Raw genomic sequence first — 24817 nt, forward strand, 5'->3', positions numbered from 1 at the left:
ATGTTCATGCCTCTGTCCAGTACAGGATAAGTAATGTATATACACAGTGACCTCACCAGCAGAATAGTGAGTACAGCTCTGGGGTATAATACAGGATATAACTCAGGATCAGTACAGGATAAGTAATGGAATGTATGTACACAGTGATCTCACCAGCAGAATAGTGAGTACAGCTCTGGAGTATAATACAGGATATAACTCGGGATCAGTACAGGATAAGTAATGTAATGTATGTACACAGTGATCTCACCAGCAGAATAGTGAGTGCAGCTCTGGAGTATAACACAGGATATAACTCAGGATCAGTACAGGATAAGTAATGTAATGTATGTACACAGTGATCTCACCAGCAGAATGGGGAGTACAGCTCTGGAGTACAATACAGGATATACAGTAATTCCGGATAAGTAATGTGTGGTGTAATACTATTCCCTGGGATATGGTACAAATACATGAGGTAGAAATCTTGATCTATAGATGTGCTCCCTGCAATTCAGGAGTATACACACAGTGATCACTACAAATTGTGGAGATTCTGAGTGGTCGCCTCTGGGGGGCAGGATGAGTGCTATGCGGCTGCAGCAAATCATTTAGGCTATGTTCACATTCTGTGGATTTGTTGTAGAAAATGTGCAGGGTATTTACCCCAAAACCGAAAATTTTCCATAGATCCAAAGTGTGAAAGATTAATGACACTATGTGGTATTGCACATTTTCTTTCTTATTGACAGAAAGTAATAAAATCTGTACAGAAAAATAATTGTGATTTACAAACAATCTGCACTGACTGTATTATCCTCCATTCACATCCAAAGCTGCACAGAGAAGTATATTGGTTGCCTTGTAAACTCACTGGTTGCATAAAATCAAATCTCCCTGCTGCCCTCTATTGGGGACCAAAGTGCAGTGCAATACAGGTGAGTCCAGGTGGCTGTCAGATGAAGGTTCAGAGCAGCTCTGGATGTAACTGGAGTATAAAGCCATGAAATTAAACACAAGTAAAGCTCAAGGAGAGGACTGAGAATGGAACATAAACTGTGTGAGAAATAAAATGAAGGTGGATGTACAATGAGACGTACAACAAGACGTACAGTGAGGTCCGATCTAGGTCTGGTTCTCCAGGGCAGTGTTCAGATCTTCCACCAGTTCTTGGAGTTGTACATAATATGGCATTGAATACTCCTCCATCCATTCATCCACGGTAACGGCAGGAAAGATCTTAAGCAAAGCAGCATGAAGGTCACCGAGAACTAAAGCCCAATTGGACAAGAGACTGAGAGGAAAAATAGAATTACTATGTGATGAACTCTATAATACTGCCCCCTATGTATAAGAATATAACTACTATAAGACTGCTCCTATATAAAAGAATATAACTACTATAATACTGCTCGCTATATGCAAGAATATAACTTCTATAATACTTCTACCTATATACAAGAATATAACTACTATAATACTGCTCCTATATACAAGAATATAACTACTATAATACTGCTCCTATATACAAGAATATAACTACTATAATACTGCTTCTATATACAAGAATATAACTACTATAATACTGCTCCTATATACAAGAATATAACTACTATAATACTGCTCCTATATACAAGAATATAACTACTATAATACTGCTTCTATATACAAGAATATAACTACTATAATACTGCTTCTATATACAATAATACTGCTCCTATATACAAGAATATAACTACTATAATACTGCTCCAATATACAAGAATATAACTACTATAATACTGCTTCTATATACAATACTGCTCCTATATAAAAGAATATAACTACTATAATACTGCTCCTATATACAAGAATATAACTACTATAATACTTCTACCTATATACAAGAATATAACTACTATAATACTGCTCCTATATACAAAAATATAACTACTATAATACTGCTTCTATATACAAGAATATAACTACTATAATACTGTCCCTCTATACAGGAATATAACTACTATAATAGTGCTTCTATATACAAGAATATAACTACTATAATACTGTCCCTCTATACAGGAATATAACTACTATAATACTGCTTCTATATACAAGAATATAACTACTATAATACTGCTCCTATGTACAAGAATATAACTACTATAATACTGCTTCTATATACAAGAATATAACTACTATAATACTGCCTCCTATATACAAGAATATAACTACTATAAGGTCCAAGAGAAAAAGTGGCACCAAAGAACAATATCCCTGTACAGCAATGGAATCCTAAGGCAATACAAACAGGGCTATCCAGGAGACTCGATGCACTGCAATACCTGGGGGTGCAGGTGTGGTATCAAATGTCCATAAATCAAAGTCAAAGAGAAAAAAGGTATAAAGACCGCACTCACCCACTGTAATAGCTTGTGGATTGTAGATTTATTCAGAATGTAAAATTCAATTCCATCTGGTGGAGGATGTGGAGGGGAAAAGAAGCCAAACGGACTAGTTTCACGCCAGCCGGCACTTTCTCTGACTGGGCTACCAGAGAAAGTGCCAGTCAGAGAAAGCGCCGGCTGGCGCGAAACTAGTCCGTTTGGCTTCTTTTCCCCTCCACATCCTCCACCAGATGGAATTGAATTTTACATTCTGAATAAATCTACGATCCACAAGCTATTACAGTGGGTGAGTGCGGTCTTTATACCTTTTTCTCTTCGACTTTGATTTATATAACTACTATAATACTGCCCCTATATACAATAATATAACTACTATGATACTGCCCCTATATACAAGAATATAACTACTATAATACTGCACCTATATACAAGAATATAACTACTATAATACTGCTCCTATATACAAGAATATAACTACTATAATACTGCTCCTATATACAAGAATATAACTACTATAATACTGCCCCTATATACAAGAATATAACTACTATAATACTGCCCCTATATACAATATTATAACTACTATGATACTGCCCCTATATACAAGAATATAACTACTATAATACTGCTCCTATATACAAGAATATAACTACTATAATACTGCTCCTATATACAAGAATATAACTACTATAATACTGCTCCTATATACAAGAATATAACTACTATAATACTGCCCCTATATACAAGAATATAACTACTATAATACTGCCCCTATATACAATAACTACTATGATACTGCCCCTATATACAAGAATATAACTACTATAATACTGCTCCTATATACAAGAATATAACTACTATAATACTGCTCCTATATACAAGAATATAACTACTATAATACTGCTCCTATATACAAGAATATAACTACTATGATACTGCCTCCTATATACAAGAATATAACTACTATAATACTGCTCCTATATACAAGAATATAACTACTATAATACTGCTCCTATATACAAGAATATAACTACTATGATACTGCCCCTATATACAAGAATATAACTACTATAATACTGCTCCTATGTAGGAGACAGATATTGCTTCATGTCCCCTGTATATTATCAGGGATATTATAGTTATTTTGCTGATATTAAACCAGGATTTTCTCACCTCACGGCTTCGGGTTCGATCTGTTGCACCATTATAGGATGGATCATCTTCCTCTTCCTGTGAAATGGACTGAACCAACCAGAGACAAATCTGTAAGAGAACAATGGACTCTGGTTACTGACATGTGCATCCTCCAATATTATACTAGATCCCTGCACCCCAATCCCTCCTGTACACTATACTAGATCACTGCACCTCTATCCCCTCCTGTATACTATACTAGATCACTGCACCTCTATCCCCTCCTGTATACTATATGAGATCACTGCACCTCTTTCCCTCCTGTATACTATACTAGATCCCTACACCTCTATACCTCCCGTATACTATACAATACAGGAATATGGGTGCACTACTGTGGTAGATGTATACAATGACATTGGCTATCCCTCAACACTGATGTTAAATTTGAGACATTCGCCAGTGTATCCTTATATGAAGGACACAACAGAGCCCGCACACCAACGCCAAGGTTTCTCAAAATGGCGCGGGACCTACGCTAATCCTACCTGTGCTTGATAAGCAAAACAGGGGCCAGTGGGCAATTACGGCAGCATTCGGTCGACTCACAACTTCCTCCCAGATACCCTCCAGCGTGACTGAGCACACATGCAATGGGAGGAGGGAGGCAAGCTGCAAGCCCCACCTGAGTTGGCTAATATGGGTGCCTGGCCTCACAGGTGCTACCTTAATGCTGCCTTGAAGATATTCAAGGCGCATTAATTTTAGAGTTTACACACCTCCAAGTATAAAATTTAAACAAACAACAAAAAACGTGGTCTCAAATGGCAGGGGGTGCTCAACCCCAGATGCGGTTGTGCATTTATACTGGGGGAGCAGATCCTGCCCTTGTAGTCCGTTGCTAAGGGCGATCCCCAGCATAAAAATGCACACAATGGAGGATGCCTGCAGCGGACTACAAGTGCCACAATAGAATCCTACACCAGATAAACGGTGTGGATGTGTAACAATTAGAATACAATACAGGAATATGGGTGCACTACTGTGGTAGATCCATTTCTTCCTGTGAAATGGACTGAACCAACCAGAGACAAATCTGTAAGAGAACAATGGACTCTGGTTACTGACATGTGCATCCTCCAATATTATACTAGATCCCTGCACCCCAATCCCTCCCGTATACTATACTAGATCACTGCACCTCTATCCCCTCCTGTATACTATACTAGATCCCTACACCTCTATCCCTCCTGTATACTATACTAGATCACTGCATCTCTATACCTCCCGTATACTATACTAGATCCCTACACCTCTATCCCTCCTGTATACTATACTGGATCCCTACACCTCTATCCCTCCTGTATACTATACTGGATCCCTACACCTCTATCCTCTCCTGTATACTATACTAGATCACTGCACCTCTATACCTCCCGTATACTATACTAGATCCCTACACCTCTATCCCTCCTGTATACTATACTGGATCCCTGCACCTCTATCCCCTCCTGTATACTATACTAGATCCCTACATCTCTATCCCCTCCTGTATACTATACTAGATCACTGCACCTCTATCCCCTCCTGTATACTATACTAGATCACTGCACCTCTATCCCCTCCTGTATACTATACCTCTATCCCTCCTGTATACTATACTAGATCAATGCACCTCTATACCTCCCGTATACTATACTAGATCCCTACACCTCTATCCCTCCTGTATACTATACTAGATCACTGCACCTCTATCCCTCCTGTATACTATACTAGATCCCTACACCTCTATCCCTCCTGTATACTATACTGGATCCCTGCACCTCTACCTTCTCATATAAAGAGATATATATAGTGGATCCCTGCACTCACCGGTTTCTCTCCAGGAATTCCTGTGTGGGGGTCTTGAGGTGGAACAGGACTTGGGTGATGAGTATAAGGACATCACTACCAGGGAAGGAGCCGGACGCTTCACTGCCGTAAGATAAAAGGAGATAGTAGCAGAAGCTCAGCTGTGAGCAAGAACAGAGACACACTGGGGTACAGGAGGTGGATCTTTACATTTTTAAGAACAATTCTGCCCTGTCTTAGTATGTTCCTGGGAAAGCTGGGTGACATCCAACATGGCTACCACAATGGTTTCACTTTCCTTTGACTCCTGAATGGTAAATATGCACCTCTGAATTCAGGGGTATAGGAAAGCTGGGTAGTGAACATTATGGCAGTCATGCTGGTCCTTTATAATGTTATGACTATGTCTGCTCACCTGGAGTAGTTTTCGGTGTCCAGATGGGACATTCCCAAGATGTCTTGGATGCAGGCGGCCACCTGTTCAGAGTAAGAACCTGGAGAGAGATGGGAAGACCAAGATTAAAGTGGGTGCCGAGGAACAGAAAAACAAAGCAAATGTTTTATAAAAACAGCACCACCCTTGTCGTCAGGTTGTGTGTGGTATTACAACTTGGCTTCATTCACTTGAATCAAACTGAGCTGCAATACTGCACCCAACCTGAGGACAAGAGTGGTGCTGTTTCTGGAAGAAATCATTTGAAAATCTTTAAAAAATGTTGTCCAGGAAAACATGGTTGTTTCCTCCAAAAGCAGCGCCCCACCTGTCTTCTGGTGGTGTGTGATATTACCACACTTTATATGGGCTCTGTCCGAATCAAAAACTTTTTCTATGTTTTTCATCTTGGAAAAACATTAAAGGAAATCTGTCATCAGAATCACCCGCACTAAACCTGTTACACAGGCTTGTAGTGCGGGTGATCCTAAATAAAACGCTTCTTACCTCATTAAACACTGTGCAGCGGTTCGCCAGATATCTTAATTTTTAGTTATATGGTATTCCCAGGCTTGGGACTCAGTGGGAGGTCCGCAGCATCAGCACAGACTCACTTACGTCATTTTCGCCGGGCGGAGCGGCTGCCCGACTCATGAATATTTATGGCAGTCTCATCGCAGTCTTCCTCCTGGTGTAGGTCACGTGGGTAGCGCCGTACACCCGGAAGCAGCATTCTCCTGCATATCTATCTATGCAGGAGAACGCCGCTTCCGGGTGTACGGCGCGTGGCGCATGCGCGGCGCTACCCGCGTGACCTACACCAGGAGGAAGACTGTGATGAGGCAGCCATAAATATTCATGAGTCGGGCAGCCGCTCCGCAAGGCGAAAATGACGTAAGCGAGTCCGTGCTGATGCCCAAGCCTGGGAATACCATATAACTAAAAATGAAGATATCTGGCGAACCGCTGCACAGTGTTTAATGAGGTAAGGGTTTTAATCAGGATCACCCGCACTACAAGCCTGTGTAACAGGTTTAGTGCGGGTGATTCTGATGACAGATTTCCTTTAAATGGCCACTGTCATCATCTTTCTTTTTATATATGTTGTAGTACTTATGTACTACAACATATCTCTAATATACTTCTTTTATTTTTTCTTTGTGTTAATTATTTTAATTTACTGTTGAAAATCTGGCCACTAGGGCGTCTCCCTCCTAGTGGCTGGCTGCAGCCTGCTGTGATGTCACAGCTGAATTCGGACTGATCCCGGCTGGGCATCAGTCCGAATTCAGTCAGCCTGCACTCGTTCCTGTCAATCACACAGGCGGGATTGAGCGCTGTGAACACCAGGACTGCGCGCATTGACTTCTTGGCCTCACGTGCCAGCCCCGCCTCCTTGCATATAGCACTGAATCAGAGGTCGCATAGGGAGTTGTTTCGAGGGGGGGGGGGGGGGAGAGTTGTTTTGGGGGCCATAGCAAAGATAGATTGTTTTCAACACAGTGTGCCTCCAGTTGTTTCACCACTAAAACTCTCAGCATGCCCTGACAGCCAATAGATGTCAGGGCAAGCTGGGAGTTGTAGTTGTGAAACAGCTGGAGGTACACTGTTAGGAAAACAATCATGGCTTGAATAGATAAGCTAAGGGTGTATAGATGAGCTAAGGGCGGAAGTCGGCCCCCAGCAGGCATCAGTGACGTTGCTCCTGCTGGGGAAGCCTGCCTGGTAAGCGAGCACATTACCAGGTAGACAAAAAGCCATTTCTAAGATAGTAAAAAAAAATTAAAAAATTTAAGGCAGGGAGGGCGTTAGGGATAGATGGGCAATAGGCAGGGACAGAAAAAAAAAAAGGATGGTGGGAGCTACTCTTTAACCTTTCTAATATACTGTACTTCATAAAAAATGTTTATCTCCTTTTTGTATAAATCATGGCTTATTAAAAAAGACCACCAGGGGTCCCCATACCATCCAGAACATAATCCTATCCGGCTGCAGCATCATCTTTGTCACAGCTGAAGCACAGGCTGGGACAAAGTCCAGGAAATGAGAACAGGACTAGCACTCCTCTGTGCTCACTCCTGTCCTATCAGACTGCAGCATGAAAACAGAGAGGAGGGAGTTACAGAGCAGCCTGCAGTGACTGGATGAAGAGACCCAGCACAGCACAGCAGAGTCAGGGAGGAAGTAAATGTATGGTGAGTGAGGACTGGCTCAGTGCTTGCCTTGGACACACCCTTTCCTGAGCAGAGGATGTCAGAATGAGTGAGCAGGAAGTGGTTTAACCCCTTTATGGTCAGCAAGCTTAGCAGATAACCAATCTATACTGTAAGTCTACAATTTCTACCGACGATGGACCATACCATGCTTCAGCATCTGCAGGCACACGGCCAGAGAAGGTATCCCCACCGGGAGAAGTTCACACAGGACTGAGAAGTGGTCATACCTGAAAGACATAGAGTGGTGGTCTGAAAAGTCTTGCCCTCTAGATTTTGCAAAACTACAACTCCCATCATGCCCGGACAGCCAACGGCTGTCCGGGCATGCTGGGAGATGTAGTTTTGCAACATCCGGAGGTCCACACTTTGGAGGCCACTGATGCAGAGCAATGTTTAATAATCAAACCTAAAAAGGAGGCCCCAACGAGATAGGGGCGCTAACATATGAACAGACATGTCAGTAAGAACGTACCTCTGCCAGCCAGTAATGGCCACCCCTTGGAGGGTGTCTTGGGGTATCCTCCGAATCACCTGTAGCCAACGCTTGTGGTTCTGCAGGTGATGTCCGATATGTGTCAGCTGCTGGGACGCGCCGGTGGCTCCCTTAAAGGCACTGGCCAACCAGATCTTCTGGAAGCCAGACTGCGAGTACTTTTCAATCAGGGCAACTATATTGAGGCAAGAAAACTGGGTAATTACTGTAGAGCGGGCGTCCGATACGCCTACTAAAGGCGGAGTTTCCCGTTAAATTTATAAAATAGTTGACATACCTCTATTGTCCACGTCTAGGTTTGGGGTGTAGTCCCAGATCATAGGCTCCACTAGCTGGGCCAATCCAGAATCTATAGGAGATAGAAAGCAAGTCCTGGGTGGCAACCGTGCCCACTAAATGCCCCTCACCCTGCCATGTAGAACCCCACTGGTTAATTCTCTGACCTGTCAACGTCTGGGCAGATGCAGGTCTCAGCATGTCGTCCCAGGCGATGGGCCTGACGCCTGGATATGTTGAAACTACATGGGCGGCCACCTTCTTCAGGTGGCACATAAAGAGGTCTTCCACAGCCCAGCCATTTTCGGAAAGGATCTTCTTGGATTCCTCGCCTTCACCAAGGTAGTAGACCTAGACGAAGGGTTCACAATGTACCTAGAACCTACAGAATATACCTAGAACAGCCAGTTCTTATAATACCGCCACTGTGTACCTCGTCTGAGCCGATATGCAGCCAGCGAATGCCAGGGTGATGTTCCATCATCTGTCTTATCATGCCATGGAGGAGCTGGTGGGACTCTTCCCTGTGAGGGTTCAGGCTGTTTGGGTAGGTAGGGACCTCTCTCAGGTGGGCAAACTCTTTATGCTTCAGGACAAACTATAAAAATCCAGAATAAGTGTGAGAACCAAGAAGAAGACCTCATCACCCACCGCTCCCCATCTTACCTCCATGTGCCCAAAGGTCTGTATGAGAGGAATAACTTCTAAACGGTTAACCTGCGCCAACATCAGGATCTCCTGGATTTCCTGAGGACTGAGATGACAGTATTGTAGTAGTTATATTCTTGTATATAGGAGCAGTATTATAGTAGTTATATTCTTGTATATAAGAGCAGTATTATAGTAGTTATATTCATGTATATAGGAGCAGTATTATAGTAGTTATATTCTTGTATATAGGGAGCAGTATTGTAGTAGTTATATTCTTGTATATAAGAGCAGTATTATAGTAGTTATATTATTGTATATAGGAGACAGTATTATAGTAGTTATATTCTTGTATATAGGAGCAGTATTATAGTAGTTATATTCTTGTATATAGGAGCAGTATTATAGTAGTTATATTCTTGTATATAGGAGCAGTATTATAGTAGTTATATTCTTGTATTTAGGAGAAGTATTATAGTAGTTATATTCTTGTATATAGGAGGCAGGATTATAGTAGTTATATTCCTGTATATAGGAGCAGTATTATAGTAGTTATATTCTTGTATATATGAGGCAGTATTATAGTAGTTATATTCTTGTATATAGGAGGCAGTATTATAGTAGTTATATTCCTGTATATAGGAGCAGTATTATAGTAGTTATATTCTTGTATATAGGAGCAGTATTATAGTAGTTATATTCTTGTATATAGGAGCAGTATTATAGTAGTTATATTCTTGTATATAGGAGCAGTATTATAGTAGTTATATTCTTGTATATAGGAGCAGTATTATAGTAGTTATATACTTGTATATAGGGACAGTATTATAGTAGTTATATTCTTGTATATAGGGACAGTATTATAGTAGTTATATTCCTGTATATAGGAGGCAGTATTATAGTAGTTATATTCCTGTATATAGGAGCAGTATTATAGTAGTTATATTCTTGTATATAGGAGCAGTATTATAGTAGTTATATTCTTGTATATAGGAGCAGTATTATAGTAGTTATATTCTTGTATATAGGAGCAGTATTATAGTAGTTATATTCTTGTATATAGGAGCAGTATTATAGTAGTTATATTCTTGTATATAGGGACAGTATTATAGTAGTTATATTCTTGTATATAGGGACAGTATTATAGTAGTTATATTCTTGTATATAGGGGTAGTATTATAGTAGTTATATTCTTGTATATAGGAGCAGTATTATGGTAGTTATATTCTTGTATATAGGGGCAGTATTATAGTAGTTATATTCTTGTATATAGGAGGCAGTATTATAGTAGTTATATTCTTGTATATAGGGGCAGTATTATAGTAGTTATATTCCTGTACATAAGAGGCAGAATTAGGGTAGGGTCATACGTAGCGCATCCACTGCGTATTTGATGCTGCAAATGCACTACTGCCCTTCCCTAGAGTGTGCCTCCAGCTGTTTTATCAGTGTCCTGCTCTCAGCAGCAATCCGCTGCTACGAGAAGACACAGAGGGAACTGCGAGTCGTGCAGCTCTCCTGACATTGCGGCCGTTCCCTGAGCTAGGCTGAGAGCAACCACGATGTCTGGCGTACACTGCGCATGCGTGCGCACGAATCACAGCTCCCTCTGTGTCTGCTTATAGCGGCAGATTACTGCTGCAAGAAGGATACAGGAGAAAAACAGCTGGAGGAGGCACACTCTAGAGACGGGAAGTGGCGCATCCGCAGCATCAAAATACGCAGTGGATGTGCTACGTGTGACCCTACCCTTATAGTAGTTATATTCCTGTACATAGCAGTAATAGGTGCTATTGTCCTGTTTTTGCGGTATATAAGAATGGTTACTATAGACGTTGTGACCACCTGTAGGCGTGAGCTGCCCGCAGTGGGAGGAGCTCTTCGTAGTACGGAAAGGTGTCCTCATATTCTATCAGCAGCCCGTTTGCTCCAAGGGCAGAGAAGAGCGGAAAAACCTACAGAAAAAGTTAAAATTAAGATTTAAAAAAATAATAAGTGAGAAATGTTTTCTATTCTCTCTCATACTACGGGCATCAGGTGTCAGCAGAGAGCACTGTGGACAACACAAAAAGGAAATTCAAAAAATAAAGATTTTCCTCTGTATTATACAGCTGCTAAAAAGTACTGAAAGGATTAAGATTTTTTTAATTGAAGTAATTTACAAATCTGTTTAACTTTCTGGCACCAGTTCATTTAAAAAATAAAAAAAAGTTTTACACCGGAGAACCCCTTTAACCCCTTAAGGACCGGGGTTTTTTCCGTTTTTGCATTTTCGTTTTTGGCTCCTTGCCTTTAAAAAATCATAACTCAATTTTGCACCTAAAAATCCATATGATTGCTTATTTTTTGTGCCACCAATTCTACTTTGTAATGACGTCAGTCATTTTGCCCAAAAATCTACGGTGAAACGGAAAAAAAAATAATTGTGCGACAAAATTGAAAAAAAAACCCCGCAGTTTTGTAAATTTTGGGGGCTTCCGTTTCTACGTAGTACATTTTTCGGTAAAAATTACACCTTATTTTTATTCTGTAGGTCCATACGATTAAAATGATACCCTACTTATATAGGTTTGATTTTGTCGGACTTCTGGAAAAAATCATAACTACATGCAGGAAAATTAATACATTTAAAATTGTCATCTTCTGACCCCTATAACTTTTTTATTTTTCTGTGTATGGGGCGGTATGAGGGCTCATTTTTTGCGCCGTGATCTGAAGTTTTTAACAGTACCATTTTTGCATTGATAGGACTTATTGATCGCTTTTTATTCATTTTTAAATGATATAAAAAGTGCCCAAAAATTCACTATTTTGGACTTTGGAATTTTTTTGCGCGCACGCCATTGACCGAGCGGTTTAATTAATGATATATTTTTATAATTCGGACATTTCCGCACGCGGTGATACCATATATGGTTATTTTTATTTACACTGTGTTTTTTTTTATGGGAAAAGGGGGGTGATTCAAACTTTTAATAGGGGAGGGGTTAAATGATATTCATTCACTTTTTTTTTTGCAGTGTTATAGCTCCCATAGGGACCTATAACACTGCACACACTGATCTCTTATACTGATCATTGTTCTCCCATAGGGACCTATAACACTGCACACACTGATCTCTTATACTGATCATTGTTCTCCCATAGGGACCTATAACACTGCACACACTGATCTCTTATACTGATCATTGTTCTCCCATAGGGACCTATAACACTGCACACACTGATCTCTTATACTGATCATTGTTCTCCCATAGGGACCTATAACACTGCACACACTGATCTCTTATACTGATCACTGTTCTCCCATAGGGACCTATAACACTGCACACACTGATCTCTTATACTGATCATTATTCTCCCATAGGGACCTATAACACTGCACACACTGATCTCTTATACTGATCATTGTTCTCCCATAGGGACCTATAACACTGCACACACTGATCTCTTATACTGATCACTGTTCTCCCATAGGGACCTATAACACTGCACACACTGATCTCTTATACTGATCATTGTTCTCCCATAGAGACCTATAACACTGCACACACTGATCTCTTATACTGATCATTGTTCTCCCATAGGGACCTATAACACTGCACACACTGATCTCTTATACTGATCACTGTTCTCCCATAGGGACCTATAATACTGCACACACTGATCTCTTATACTGATCATTGTTCTCCCATAGGGACCTATAACACTGCACACACTGATCTCTTATACTGATCATTGTTATCCCATAGGGACCTATAACACTGCACACACTGATCATCATTGATCACTGGTTTCTCATAGGAAACCAGTGATCGATGATTCTGCCGCTTGACTGCTCATGCCTGCATCTCAGGCACTGAGCAGTCATTCGGCGATCGGACAGCAAGGAGGCAGGTAGGGGCCCTCCCGCTGTCCTGTAAGCTGTTCGGGATGCCGCGATTTCGCCGCGGCTATCCCGAACAGCCCACTGAGTTAACCGGCAGCTTTTACTTTCGCTTTTAGCCGCGCGGCTCAGCTCTGAGCGCGCGGCCAAAGGGTTAATAGCACGCGGTGCCGCGATCGGCGCTGCGCGCTATTAGCGGCGGGTCCCGGCTTCACTATGACGCCGGGCCCGCCGTGATATGATGCGGGGTTAATCACGGGAGCAGGACCAAGGACGTACCGGTACGTCCTTGGTCCTTAAGGGGTTAATACAACTGAGCTGCAGTACCACACACCACCAGAGGACAGGTGTGGCGCTGTTTTTTGAAGAAATCAGCTATGTGTTTCTAATCCTGGATAATCCCTTAAAGACAGTGTTTCCCAACCGGTAGCTCTCCAACCGCTGCAAAACTACAACTCCCATCATGTCCTGACAGCCTTCGGCTGTCAGGGCATGATGGGAGTTGTAGTTTTGCAACTCGTTATGCAGGCTGGATAAGCAATTTAATACAGAAAATAGGCAGTGCTGTTACCTCAGCCAGATAGGAGACTTTTGGGGGTGCCCCTTTGAGATCTAGATGAACCAGGATCATGTTGGCGCTTGCGCTTTTCTCCGTTGTATATGCGCAATTTTTGGAGTCGCTGTTTTGCCTAAAGTGCAAGGAAAATGGAGCAAAATATTTATTACAACTTGCACATTACTAGTGAGATCCGAACTCAGATGTTAAAGGAGAAGCGGACGTCAGGTGACCACTGCAGCCAATCAGCGGAAGATCAGGGGACAGTAATGACTGTTGCACAGAGAGATGAGAGGACAGTAATAACTGTGACACACAGAGGGAGATGAGAAGCCATTAATGACTGTGACACAAGGAGAGATGAGGGGACACTAATGACTGTGACACACAGAGGAGGATGAGGAGACAGTAATAACTGTGACACAAGGAGAGATGAGGGGACACTAATGACTGTGACACAGGGAGAGATAAGGGGGACAGTATAAACTCATCATATGACGTCACGTAACATCCCGTTACTTGACGTGTGCCATCCCGACTCCTAGCTGCATAACAAATTTGTCAAGCCCTAAAATAAGGTTCCCATTTCCTGACAGTAAGCAGAGATATTGAAGAGGGAGATATTAAACGGGGGTTATCCCGGATTTCAGAAACAGGGCATGCTTTCTTTTAGAAACAGTGCCACTGTTGCCCTCAGGTTGTGTGCAGTATTGCAGTCCAGTTACATTAAAGTGCATGGAGCGAAGTTGTACTACCGCACACAACCTTAGGACAGGGGTGGCACTGTTTATAGAAGAAAGCAACTGTGTTTCCCTAATACTGGATTATCCCTTTATAAAACACGTATATTAGAAAGCTGACAAATTTTTAGGCCGCGTTCACACTGCGTTTTTTTCGTCTCCTCTGTATGTTTATTTTGCGGTATACAGTGGTTATGTGGTGGTCTAATAATGGTCGGTGGGGTTGTTCATGTTTATAGCAGCGGTTTTCAACCTGTGGACCTCCAGCTGTGGCAAAACTACAACTCCCAGCATGCCCGGACAGCCGTTGGCTGTCCGAGCATGCTGGGAGTTGTAGTTTTGCCACGGTCAGAAAACCACTGACGTATATATATATATATATATATATATATATATATATATATATATATATCATAAAGGGGTCCCCTTCCTCCATGACCCAGTCTATGCCCCCCATAGTGATGGGCACAGGTCACCCATGACTGTCATCATTTATGTGCACGGGTGACATATTTAGCATGCATAGCTGGGCATGCTGGGAGTTGTAGTCCTGCAGGGGCAAACAGGGCATGCTGGGACTCTTAGTGTTTTCTCTAGGGGCAGCAGTAAGAAAGAAGAGCTCACCCATCCATGTCTCCGGCTGCTCGGGTCTCCATTGCTCCTGCCTGGCCCTATGTTCGGCCAATGTGCAGCCTCCACGTCTGAGCGCCGAGCTGAGGGATCACTATGGCAACCAAGCACCGGCGGCGGCCGAGAGTCACCGGAGAGAACGGGGAGACGACGACAGCGGCGGCGGGGCCCGGCCGGGGGGCTCAGGGGGGGAAGACCGGGTGAGCCGGGAGAGGAGGGGGTGATGGCACCGAAAGGGTGCGTTCACACTGCGGAATCCGCTCGTGGAATTCCGCGGGAACTCCGTAGTATGAACGCACTCTGTGAATGACAGAAAGCGGAAAGGAGGAATAGGACTGTATGAGGTATAATGAGGTAAAGGGCGGTATGTATGAGGTATAATGAGGTAAAGGGTGGTATATATGAGGTATAGGGCGGTATGTATGAGGTAAAGGGCCGTGTGTATGAGGTATAATGAGGTATAGGGCGGTATGTATGAGGTATAATGAGGTATAGGGCGGTATGTATGAGGTATAATGAGGTAAAGGGCGGTATGTATGAGGTATAGGGCGGTATGTATGAGGTATAATGAGGTAAAGGGCGGTATGTATGAGGTATAGGGCGGTATGTATGAGGTATAATGAGGTATAGGGCTGTATGAGGTAGAGGGCTGTATGAGGTATAGGGCTGTATGTGTGTGAGGTATAGGGCGGTATGTATGAGGTATAATGAGGTAAAGGGCGGTATGTATGAGGTAAAGGGCCATGTGTGTGAGGTAAAGGGCCATGTGTGTGAGGTGAGGTAAAAGGCGGTATATATGAGGTATAGGGCCATGTATGAGGTATATGACTGTATGTGTGAGGTAAAGAGCTGTATAAGGTAAAGGGCGGTATGTATGAGGTACTGTATATGACTGTATGTGTGAGGTATAGGGCTGTATAAGGTAAAGGGCGGTATGTATGAGGTATATGACTGTATGTGTGAGGTATAGGTCTGTATATGTGAGGTGTAGGGATGTATGTATGAGGTATATGACTGTATGTGTGAGGTATAAGGCTGTATAAGGTAAAGGGCGGTATGTATGAGGTAAAGGGCGGTATGTATGAGGTATATGACTGTATGTGTGAGGTAAAGGGCGGTATGTATGAGGTATATGACTGTATGTGTGAGGTAAAGGGTGGTATGTATGAGGTATATGACTGTATGTGTGAGGTAAAGGGCGGTATGTATGAGGTATATGACTGTATGTATGAGGTAAAGGGCCGTATGTGTGAGATGTAGGGTTGTATGTGTGTGTGAGGTGTAGGGTTGTATGTGTGTGTGAGGTGTAGGGCCGCATGTGTGAGGTGTAGGGTTGTATGTGTGTGTGAGGTGTAGGGTTGTATGTGTGTGTGAGGTGTAGGGCCGCATGTGTGAGGTGTAGGGTTGTATGTGTGAGGTGTAGGGTTGTATGCGTGAGGTGTAGGGTTGTATGCGTGTGTGAGGTGTAGGGTTGTATGCGTGTGTGAGGTGTAGGGCCGCATGTGTGAGGTGTAGGGTTGTATGTGTGAGGTGTAGGGTTGTATGCGTGAGGTGTAGGGTTGTATGCGTGTGTGAGGTGTAGGGCCGCATGTGTGAGGTGTAGGGTTGTATGCGTGTGTGAGGTGTAGGGTTGTATGTGTGAGGTGTAGGGTTGTATGCGTGTGTGAGGTGTAGGGCCGCATGTGTGAGGTGTAGGGTTGTATGTGTGAGGTGTAGGGTTGTATGCGTGTGTGAGGTGTAGGGCTGCGTGTGTGAGGTGTAGGGTTGTATGTGTGAGGTGTAGGGTTGTATGCGTGAGGTGTAGGGTTGTATGCGTGAGGTGTAGGGTTGTATGCGTGTGTGAGGTGTAGGGCTGCGTGTGTGAGGTGTAGGGTTGTATGTGTGTGTGTGAGGTGTAGGGCCACGTGTGTGAGGGGTAGGGTTGCGTGTGTGAGGGGTAGGGTTGTATGTATAAATGAGGTGTAGGGTTGTATGTGTGTGTGAGGTATAGGGCCGTGTGTGTGAGGTGTAGGGCCGTGTGTATGAGATGTAGGGCCATATGTGAGTATAGTGCTGTATGTGGTATAGGACTGTATAGGGACTTTAATTAGGCATGAGGCTGTATATGGGCATGGGACAGTATATGTCTTAGGGCTGTATGTTGTAATAGGACTGTATGTGGACACGGGCTGTATGTAGACATTACCTCCAGAACAGTGCAAACCAATCCCACTACCTCCAGAACAGTGCAAACCAATCACATTACCTCCAGAATAGTGCAAACCAATCACACTACCTCCAGAATAGTGTAAACCAATCACATTACCTCCAGAACAGTGTAAACCAATCACATTACCTCCAGAACTGTGCAAACCAATCACATAACTTCCTGAAAAGTGCAAATTAATCACATTACCTCCAGAAGAGTGTAAACCAATCGCATTACCTCCAGAACAGTACAAATCAATCGCATTACCTCCAGAACAGTTCAAACCAATCACATTCCCTCCAGAACAGTGCAAACAATCACACTACCTCCAGAACAGTGCAAACCAATCACACTACCTCCAGAATAGTGCAAACCAATCACATTCCCTCCAGAACAGTGCAAACCAATCACATTACCTCCAGAATGTTGCAAACCAATCACATAACCTCCAGAATAGTGCAAACCAATCACATTCCCTCCAGAACAGTGCAAACCAATCACATTCCCTCCAGAACAGTGCAAACCAATCACATTACCTCCAGAACAGTGCAAACCAATCACATTACCTCCAGAATGTTGCAAACCAATCACATAACCTCCAGAAGAGTGTAAACCAATCACATTACCTCCAGAACAGTGCAAACAATCACATTAACTCCAGAATAGTGCAAACCAATCACATTCCCTCCAGAACAGTGCAAACCAATCACATTACCTCCAGAACAGTGCAAACCAATCACATTACCTCCAGAATGTTGCAAACCAATCACATAACCTCCAGAAGAGTGTAAACCAATCACATTACCTCCAGAACAGTGCAAACAATCACATTAACTCCAGAATAGTGCAAACCAATCACATTACCTCCAGAACAGTGCAAACCAATCACATTACCTCCAGAATAGTGCAAACCAAGCACATTACCTCCAGAACAATGCAAATTAATCACATTACCTCCAGAACAATGCAAATTAATCACATTACCTCCAGAACAGTGCAAACCAATCACATTACCTCCAGAATGTTGCAAACCAATCACATAACCTCCAGAAGAGTGTAAACCAATCACATTACCTCTAGAACAGTGCAAACCAATCACATTACCTCCAGAATGTTGCAAACCAATCACATAACCTCCAGAAGAGTGTAAACCAATCACATTACCTCGAGAACAGTGCAAACAATCACATTAACTCCAGAATAGTGCAAACCAATCACACTACCTCCAGAATAGTGCAAACCAAGCACATTACCTCCAGAACAATGCAAAATAATCACATTACCTCCAGAACAATGCAAATTAATCACATTACCTCCAGAACAGTGCAAATTAATCACATTACATACAGAACAGTACAAATCAATCGCATTACCTCCAGAACAGTACAAATCAATCGCATTACCTCCAGAACAGTACAAATCAATCACATTCCCTCCAGAACAGTGCAAACCAATCACATTCCCTCCAGAACAGTGCAAACCAATCACATTCCCTCCAGAACAGTGCAAACCAATCACATTACCTCCAGAATATTGCAAACCAATCACATTACCTCCAGAATGTTGCAAACCAATCACATAACCTCCAGAAGAGTGCAAACCAATCACATTAACTCCAGAACTGTGCAAACCAATCACAACACCTCCAGAACAGTGCAAACCAATCAAATTACCTCCAGAACAGTGCAAACCAATCACAACACCTCCAGAACAGTGTAAACCAATCACATTACCTCCAGAAGAGTGCAAACCAATCACATTACCTCCAAAATGTTGCAAACCAATCACATAACCTCCAGAAGAGTGTAAACCAATCACATTACCTCCAGAATAGTGCAAACCAATCACACTACCTCCAGAACAGTGCAAACCAATCAAATTACCTCCAGAACAGTGCAAATTAATTACATTACCTCCAGAACAGTGCAAACCAATCAAATTACCTCCAGAACAGTGCAAACCAATCAAATTACCTCCAGAACAGTGCAAACCAATCACATTACCTCCAGAACTGTGCAAACCAATCGCATTACCTCCAGAACAGTGCAAATCAATCACATTAACAACAGAATAGTGCAAACCAATCACATTAACTCCAGAATAGTGCAAACCAATCACATTACCTCCAGAATAGTGCAAACCAATCACACTACCTCCAGAATAGTGCAAACCAATCACATTACCTCCAGAAGAGTGCAAACCAATCACATTACCTCCAAAATGTTGCAAACCAATCACATAACCTCCAGAAGAGTGTAAACCAATCACATTACCTCCAGAATAGTGCAAACCAATCACACTACCTCCAGAACAGTGCAAACCAATCAAATTACCTCCAGAACAGTGCAAATTAATTACATTACCTCCAGAACAGTGCAAACCAATCAAATTACCTCCAGAACAGTGCAAACCAATCAAATTACCTCCAGAACAGTGCAAACCAATCACATTTCCTCCAGAACTGTGCAAACCAATCGCATTACCTCCAGAACAGTGCAAATCAATGACATAACCTCCAGCAGAACAGTGTAAACCAATCACATTACCTCCAGAACAGTGCAAATCAATCACATTAACAACAGAATAGTGCAAACCAATCACATTAACTCCAGAATAGTGCAAACCAATCACATTACCTCCAGAATAGTGCAAACCAATCACACTACCTCCAGAATAGTGCAAACCAATCACATTAACTCCAGAATAGTGCAAACCAATCACATTACCTGCAGAACAGTGCAAACCAATCACATTACCTGCAGAACAGTGCAAACCAATCACATTACCTGCAGAACAGTGCAAACCAATCAGATTACCTCCAGAACAGTGCAAATGAATCACATTACCTCCAGAACAGTGCAAATTAATCACATTACCTCCAGAAGAGTGTAAACCAATCACATTACCTCCAGAACAGTGCAAATTAATCACATTACCTCCAGAAGAGTGTAAACCAATCACATAACCTCCAGAAGAGTGTAAACCAATCACATTACCTCCAGAACAGTGCAAACTAATCACATAACCTCCAGAAGAGTGTAAACCAATCACATTACCTACAGAATGTTGCAAACCAATCACATTAACTCCAGAACAGTGCAAATTAATCACATTACCTCCAGAACAGTGCAAACCAATCACATTACCTCCAGAACAGTGCAAATTAATCACATTACCTCCAGAAGAGTGTAAACCAATCACATAACCTCCAGAAGAGTGTAAACCAATCACATTACCTACAGAATGTTGCAAACCAATCACATTAACTCCAGAACAGTGCAAACCAATCACATTACCTCCAGAACAGTGCAAATTAATTACATAACCTCCAGAACAGTGTAAACCAATCACATTACCTACAGAATATTGCAAACCAATCACATTACCTCCAGAACGGTGCAAATTAATCACAGTTCCCCAATAACTGTTTCTCCACAAATGTGACAGTGACTGAAATATCAGGGAGGGGCATACAAGGATGGACGGGCAGCCGCCTAAAAATTCTTTAATATTTTTACTTGCAGCTTTAAGAGAAGCCGAGCATCGGGGCGGTCATGGAGGAGTCCTATCATGTGGGGGGTCATTGCTGTGGTCCTGGCAATCTCTGGTGTTGTCCTTCTTTGTGGGTACCCTAGTGGAGAGATGATGGAGGTCCTCGCTTCTCACCAGGAGTCCCTTCAACACAAGTTCTACCCAGTGCCCTGCTCCCAGGACTACGGGAACCACAAGCAGTTTACAGGTAATACAGAGGACATTCTGTCTTATACTCCAGTCCATTCCAGAGCTGCAGTCATATAGTCATTTGGGCTGTGGGGACTCACAGCTCTCTGCTGCCCCCTCTGCCTGTTTATGGCTTTTCAAAAAATCACGCTCTGCTGTGGTGCATTGTGGGAGATGTAGTGTTGCTTTGTACCCCTAGGTCGCCAAGGCTACATCCCCTGCAGTGCAATACAGCACAGTGTTAAACATCAGCACACAGTCAGTGTCCACTATACACTAATGGCAGCATTTACATTGGGCGGAATATTACTCTACTTTGATTTCTCCATAATAAAATACAGCAATGTTTCTCGAGCATAGTACACCGGAGCACTGAAAGGAATATTTTACATGGTATCATGGTTTATAGGCAGGGCAAGGATTAGTATTGCATTTTCTTTACTGACACCAAGCAGAGGTGTTGAAAGTGATGAAGAACCTTGAGATTCTGGATAGTGGAGGTTTAGAGTACCCAAGTTCAGACTCGCTGTCTCTCCGGAGCAGTGGTCTCCCACCTGCATGCACGGACTGCCAACAGTTGTAGTATTGCCACAGGCTGGGTACGAACCTGCCCCCACTTCTGCTTCCTATTTACTTGCTGGGCTCTGCAGGTAAACTCAGTAAATCAGGAAGCAGAGCGGGACAGACGCTTACGTGTGCAGCTCCTGGGAGACGTCTTATTGAGCGGTGAAGATGAGAGGCAGATGTGTAGGAGGAACCCAGGAGCATGGTACCCTGCACAGCGTGATGAGCTTATCCGACCCTGTGCCCCCTCTCTCCGCACGTAACAGATGCTGCATTGAATGCAATGTGCCACTCCTGCCTGTGATATATCACACCAGCTCGCGGGGGGGGGGAAGGTCATGGGAGATTAGATGCCCCCCAGAGTGTGATACCTGCAGTACATACCCCAGATGCTCTACCCTCTGAATATAGTCTTATTGCCAAGCAGGGATTGTATGCAACCATAATCCCTATCATCCTCCTATAGCTAACATATGTCCTTTGGTTTGTTTTTGAGAATAGGGCAGGGGGTGACTGTACTACTCACAATACCTGCTGGGCATTCAGTGGTTGTGTCTGCTGGGCATACAGTGGTAGTGTCTGCTGGGCATACAGTGGTTGCGCCTGCTGGGCATTCAGTGGTAGTGTCTGCTGGGCATACAGTGGTTGCGCCTGCTGGGCCTTCAGTGGTGGTGTCTGCTGGGCATACAGTGGTTGTGTCTGCTGGGCATTCAGTGGTAGTGTCTGCTGGGCATACAGTGGTTGTGTCTGCTGGGCATTCAGTGGTTGCGTCTGCTGGGCATACAGTGGTTGTCTGCTGGGCATTCAGTGGTTGCGTCTGCTGGGCATACAGTGGTTGTGTCTGCTGGGCATTCAGTGGTTGCGTCTGCTGGGCATACAGTGGTTGTGTCTGCTGGGCATACAGTGGTAGTGTCTGCTGGGCTTTCAGTGGTAGTGTCTGCTGGGCATACAGTGGTTGCGCCTGCTGGGCATACAGGGGTAGTGTCTGCTGGGCATACAGTGGTTGTGCCTGCTGGGCATTCAGTGGATGTATCTGGGGGTATTCAGTGGGACAAGCTCATCTTTTGAGGGACAAGGATTGCGGTTTGCACTTAGATGGCGATCATAGTGAGGAAAAGGCTCAATCTGAGGAGGACAACAGAGTCATATAGAGAAGAAGCAGAGTATCTCAGCAGCACAGAGTATTTCAGAATATGGATGATCTGATCCTTTGTTTTTCGATGGATAATGCGAATAGATACACAAACTGGAAGAGCTAGGTGAGTTCTTAGCTGTCATTTAGCTGTCTGGAAAAGCTGGGTGAGGCTGGGTTCACACTACGTTTTGTCCCATACGGGAGCGCATACGGCAGGAGGGAGCTAAAAGCTCGCGCTCCCGTATGTAACCGTATGCGCTCCCGTATGCCATTCACTTCAATGAGCCGACCGGAGTGAAACGTTCGGTCCGGTCGGCTCATTTTTGCGCCGTATGCGCTTTTACAACCGGACCTAAAACCGTGGTTGACCACGGTTTTAGGTCCGGTTGTAAAAGCGCATACGGCGCAAAAATGAGCCGACCGGACCGAACGTTTCACTCCGGTCGGCTCATTGAAGTGAATGGCATAAGGGAGCGCATACGGTTACATACGGGAGCGCGAGCTTTTAGCTCCCTCCTGCCGTATGCGCTCCCGTATGGGACAAAACGTAGTGTGAACCCACCCTGAGTTGTATCTAGTGATCAACAAGCTTTCACAGAAACAGCTGGCATTTTTAATGTGACTAGATAGAGAAGTCTTCCATTCAGGAGTCTGGAAAAGCTGACAGAGTTGTAAGTGGGGGTCACCTAGATTTCCTACATGCCGCTTGTATTGCTCTATATATATCAAAATATGCCAATTAGCAGTCTGGAAAATCTAGTTGAGTTGTATCTGGTGATCTTTCTCAAAATAGCCAGAATTGCTAATGTGATTGGATAAAGAAGAGTGCCATTCAGGAGTCTGGAAAAGCTGAGTGAGTTGTAAGTGGTGATCACCCAGCCTTTACAGAAACAGCAGACATTGCTAACTGGCTTGTAAACAGTAATATACCATTCAGGAGTCTGGAAAAGTCTGGTGAGTTGTCAGTGGTTGCCACTCAGCTTTCCCAGGATCTTATATAACAGAAAAGTCACTCTTTTTGTCCTGCAAATCCCCTTAAACGATCCATTCTCTTTCCATGGCTCTTTCGGTCTGTCTCTCCTCTCATCTGTATTTCGGTTTCATGTCGCCGGCATCCATCTTTCTTTTAGAAGCGTCTCCCGGCAGCGGATTTTTCACATAAAAGCGAACACCTTTGGTCTCTGAGCTTATATATATGGATGGAAAGAAAGATTATTCAGCATTTTTTCTCTTACTCCCTTCCAGCTGTTCTTTAGATTTCAGCTCTGGGGGATAGATTTCAGCTCAGGGAAAATAAATCGCTTTGTAAACAATATCCCTGACATTAAAGGGTTATTATTCCAGGAATGTGCATTGATCTGATTGGTTGGGAGTCTGATCTCTGAGACACCCACAGATCAGCAGATTGAAGGGGCCACAGCTTCCCGTTCGATGCTCTATGGCCTCTTTGATATGCACTGACAGATGTGGCACCACCCGCTGGCCACGTTGTGTTACTACGCCCTGTGGTTCAGTTTCTATTGTAATTTCCATCCCCTCTGTGCCCGCCTGTTTGCAGTTGGCTTGGTGCCACCCGACATGTGTTGACTATATCCAGTTATATATATATATATCACAAGTGAAGTAACACCTACACATAGCTGATGCCATACATCATAGCTGAAGCCTGAGCGGCAAGGAAATGGGGGTGAATTCGCTATACCAGTGTTTCCCAAGCAGAGTGCCCCCAGCTGTTGCAAAACTACAACTCCCAGAATGCCCGGACAGCCTTTGGCTGTCCGGGCATGCTGGGAGTTGTAGTTTTGCAACAGCTGGAGGCACCCTGGTTGGGAAACACTTCACTAGCCTAATACAGATGTAATTTTAGTTCACTCTAGCCCAGTGTTTCCCAAACAGGGTTCCTCCAGCTGTTGCAAAACTACATCTCCCAGCTTACCTGTACAGTTTTTGGCTGTCTGGGCATGCTGGGAGTTGTAGTTTT

At 43.4% G+C, this 24817-nt stretch overlaps 2 protein-coding genes and 1 long non-coding RNA gene across 21 annotated transcripts in view; 2 read left to right on the plus strand and 1 right to left on the minus strand.

Moving 5' to 3' along the window:
* Positions 1–667: 667 nt before the first annotated feature.
* Positions 668–15361, minus strand: HEXD (hexosaminidase D). 2 transcript variants are annotated; one of them, XM_056550497.1, is made up of 14 exons: positions 15224–15361; positions 13875–13992; positions 11263–11372; positions 9436–9523; positions 9203–9367; positions 8937–9120; positions 8771–8842; positions 8473–8668; positions 8145–8227; positions 5767–5845; positions 5373–5474; positions 3540–3629; positions 1092–1273; positions 668–967 (listed from the first exon to the last, which is right to left on the minus strand). In XM_056550497.1, the coding sequence occupies exons 1-13, from the start codon at positions 15253–15255 to the stop codon at positions 1105–1107; spliced, it is 1488 nt and encodes a 495-aa protein (XP_056406472.1). In that variant the 5' UTR covers positions 15256–15361; the 3' UTR covers positions 668–967; positions 1092–1104. The 2 variants fall into 2 exon arrangements, with proteins under 2 accessions (XP_056406472.1, XP_056406471.1); XM_056550496.1 differs by having other exon boundaries at positions 669–1273.
* OGFOD3 (2-oxoglutarate and iron dependent oxygenase domain containing 3) overlaps positions 15305–24817 on the plus strand; it is a 452864-nt gene continuing 443351 nt past the window's right edge. For 16 of the 17 annotated variants that reach the window (XR_008849651.1, XR_008849649.1, XR_008849652.1 and 13 more), the window contains exons 1-2: positions 15305–15429; positions 20942–21156. Coding sequence is in view for 5 of the 17 variants with exons in the window: in XM_056550515.1 (XP_056406490.1) it covers positions 15326–15429; positions 20942–21156 (319 nt within the window). In the remaining 12 variants the exon portion in view is untranslated. The other variant, XM_056550516.1, reaches the window with a different exon arrangement.
* Positions 15631–16287, plus strand: LOC130297733 (uncharacterized). Of its 2 annotated transcripts, none has more exons than XR_008849664.1 (3): positions 15631–15749; positions 15888–15941; positions 15984–16287. It is a non-coding gene; the product is annotated as an uncharacterized LOC130297733 (long non-coding RNA). The 2 variants fall into 2 exon arrangements; XR_008849663.1 differs by lacking the exon at positions 15631–15749 and adding an exon at positions 15824–15853.

This window comes from Hyla sarda, chromosome 13 (assembly GCF_029499605.1).
Source record: "Hyla sarda isolate aHylSar1 chromosome 13, aHylSar1.hap1, whole genome shotgun sequence".
Taxonomy (NCBI): domain Eukaryota; kingdom Metazoa; phylum Chordata; class Amphibia; order Anura; family Hylidae; genus Hyla; species Hyla sarda.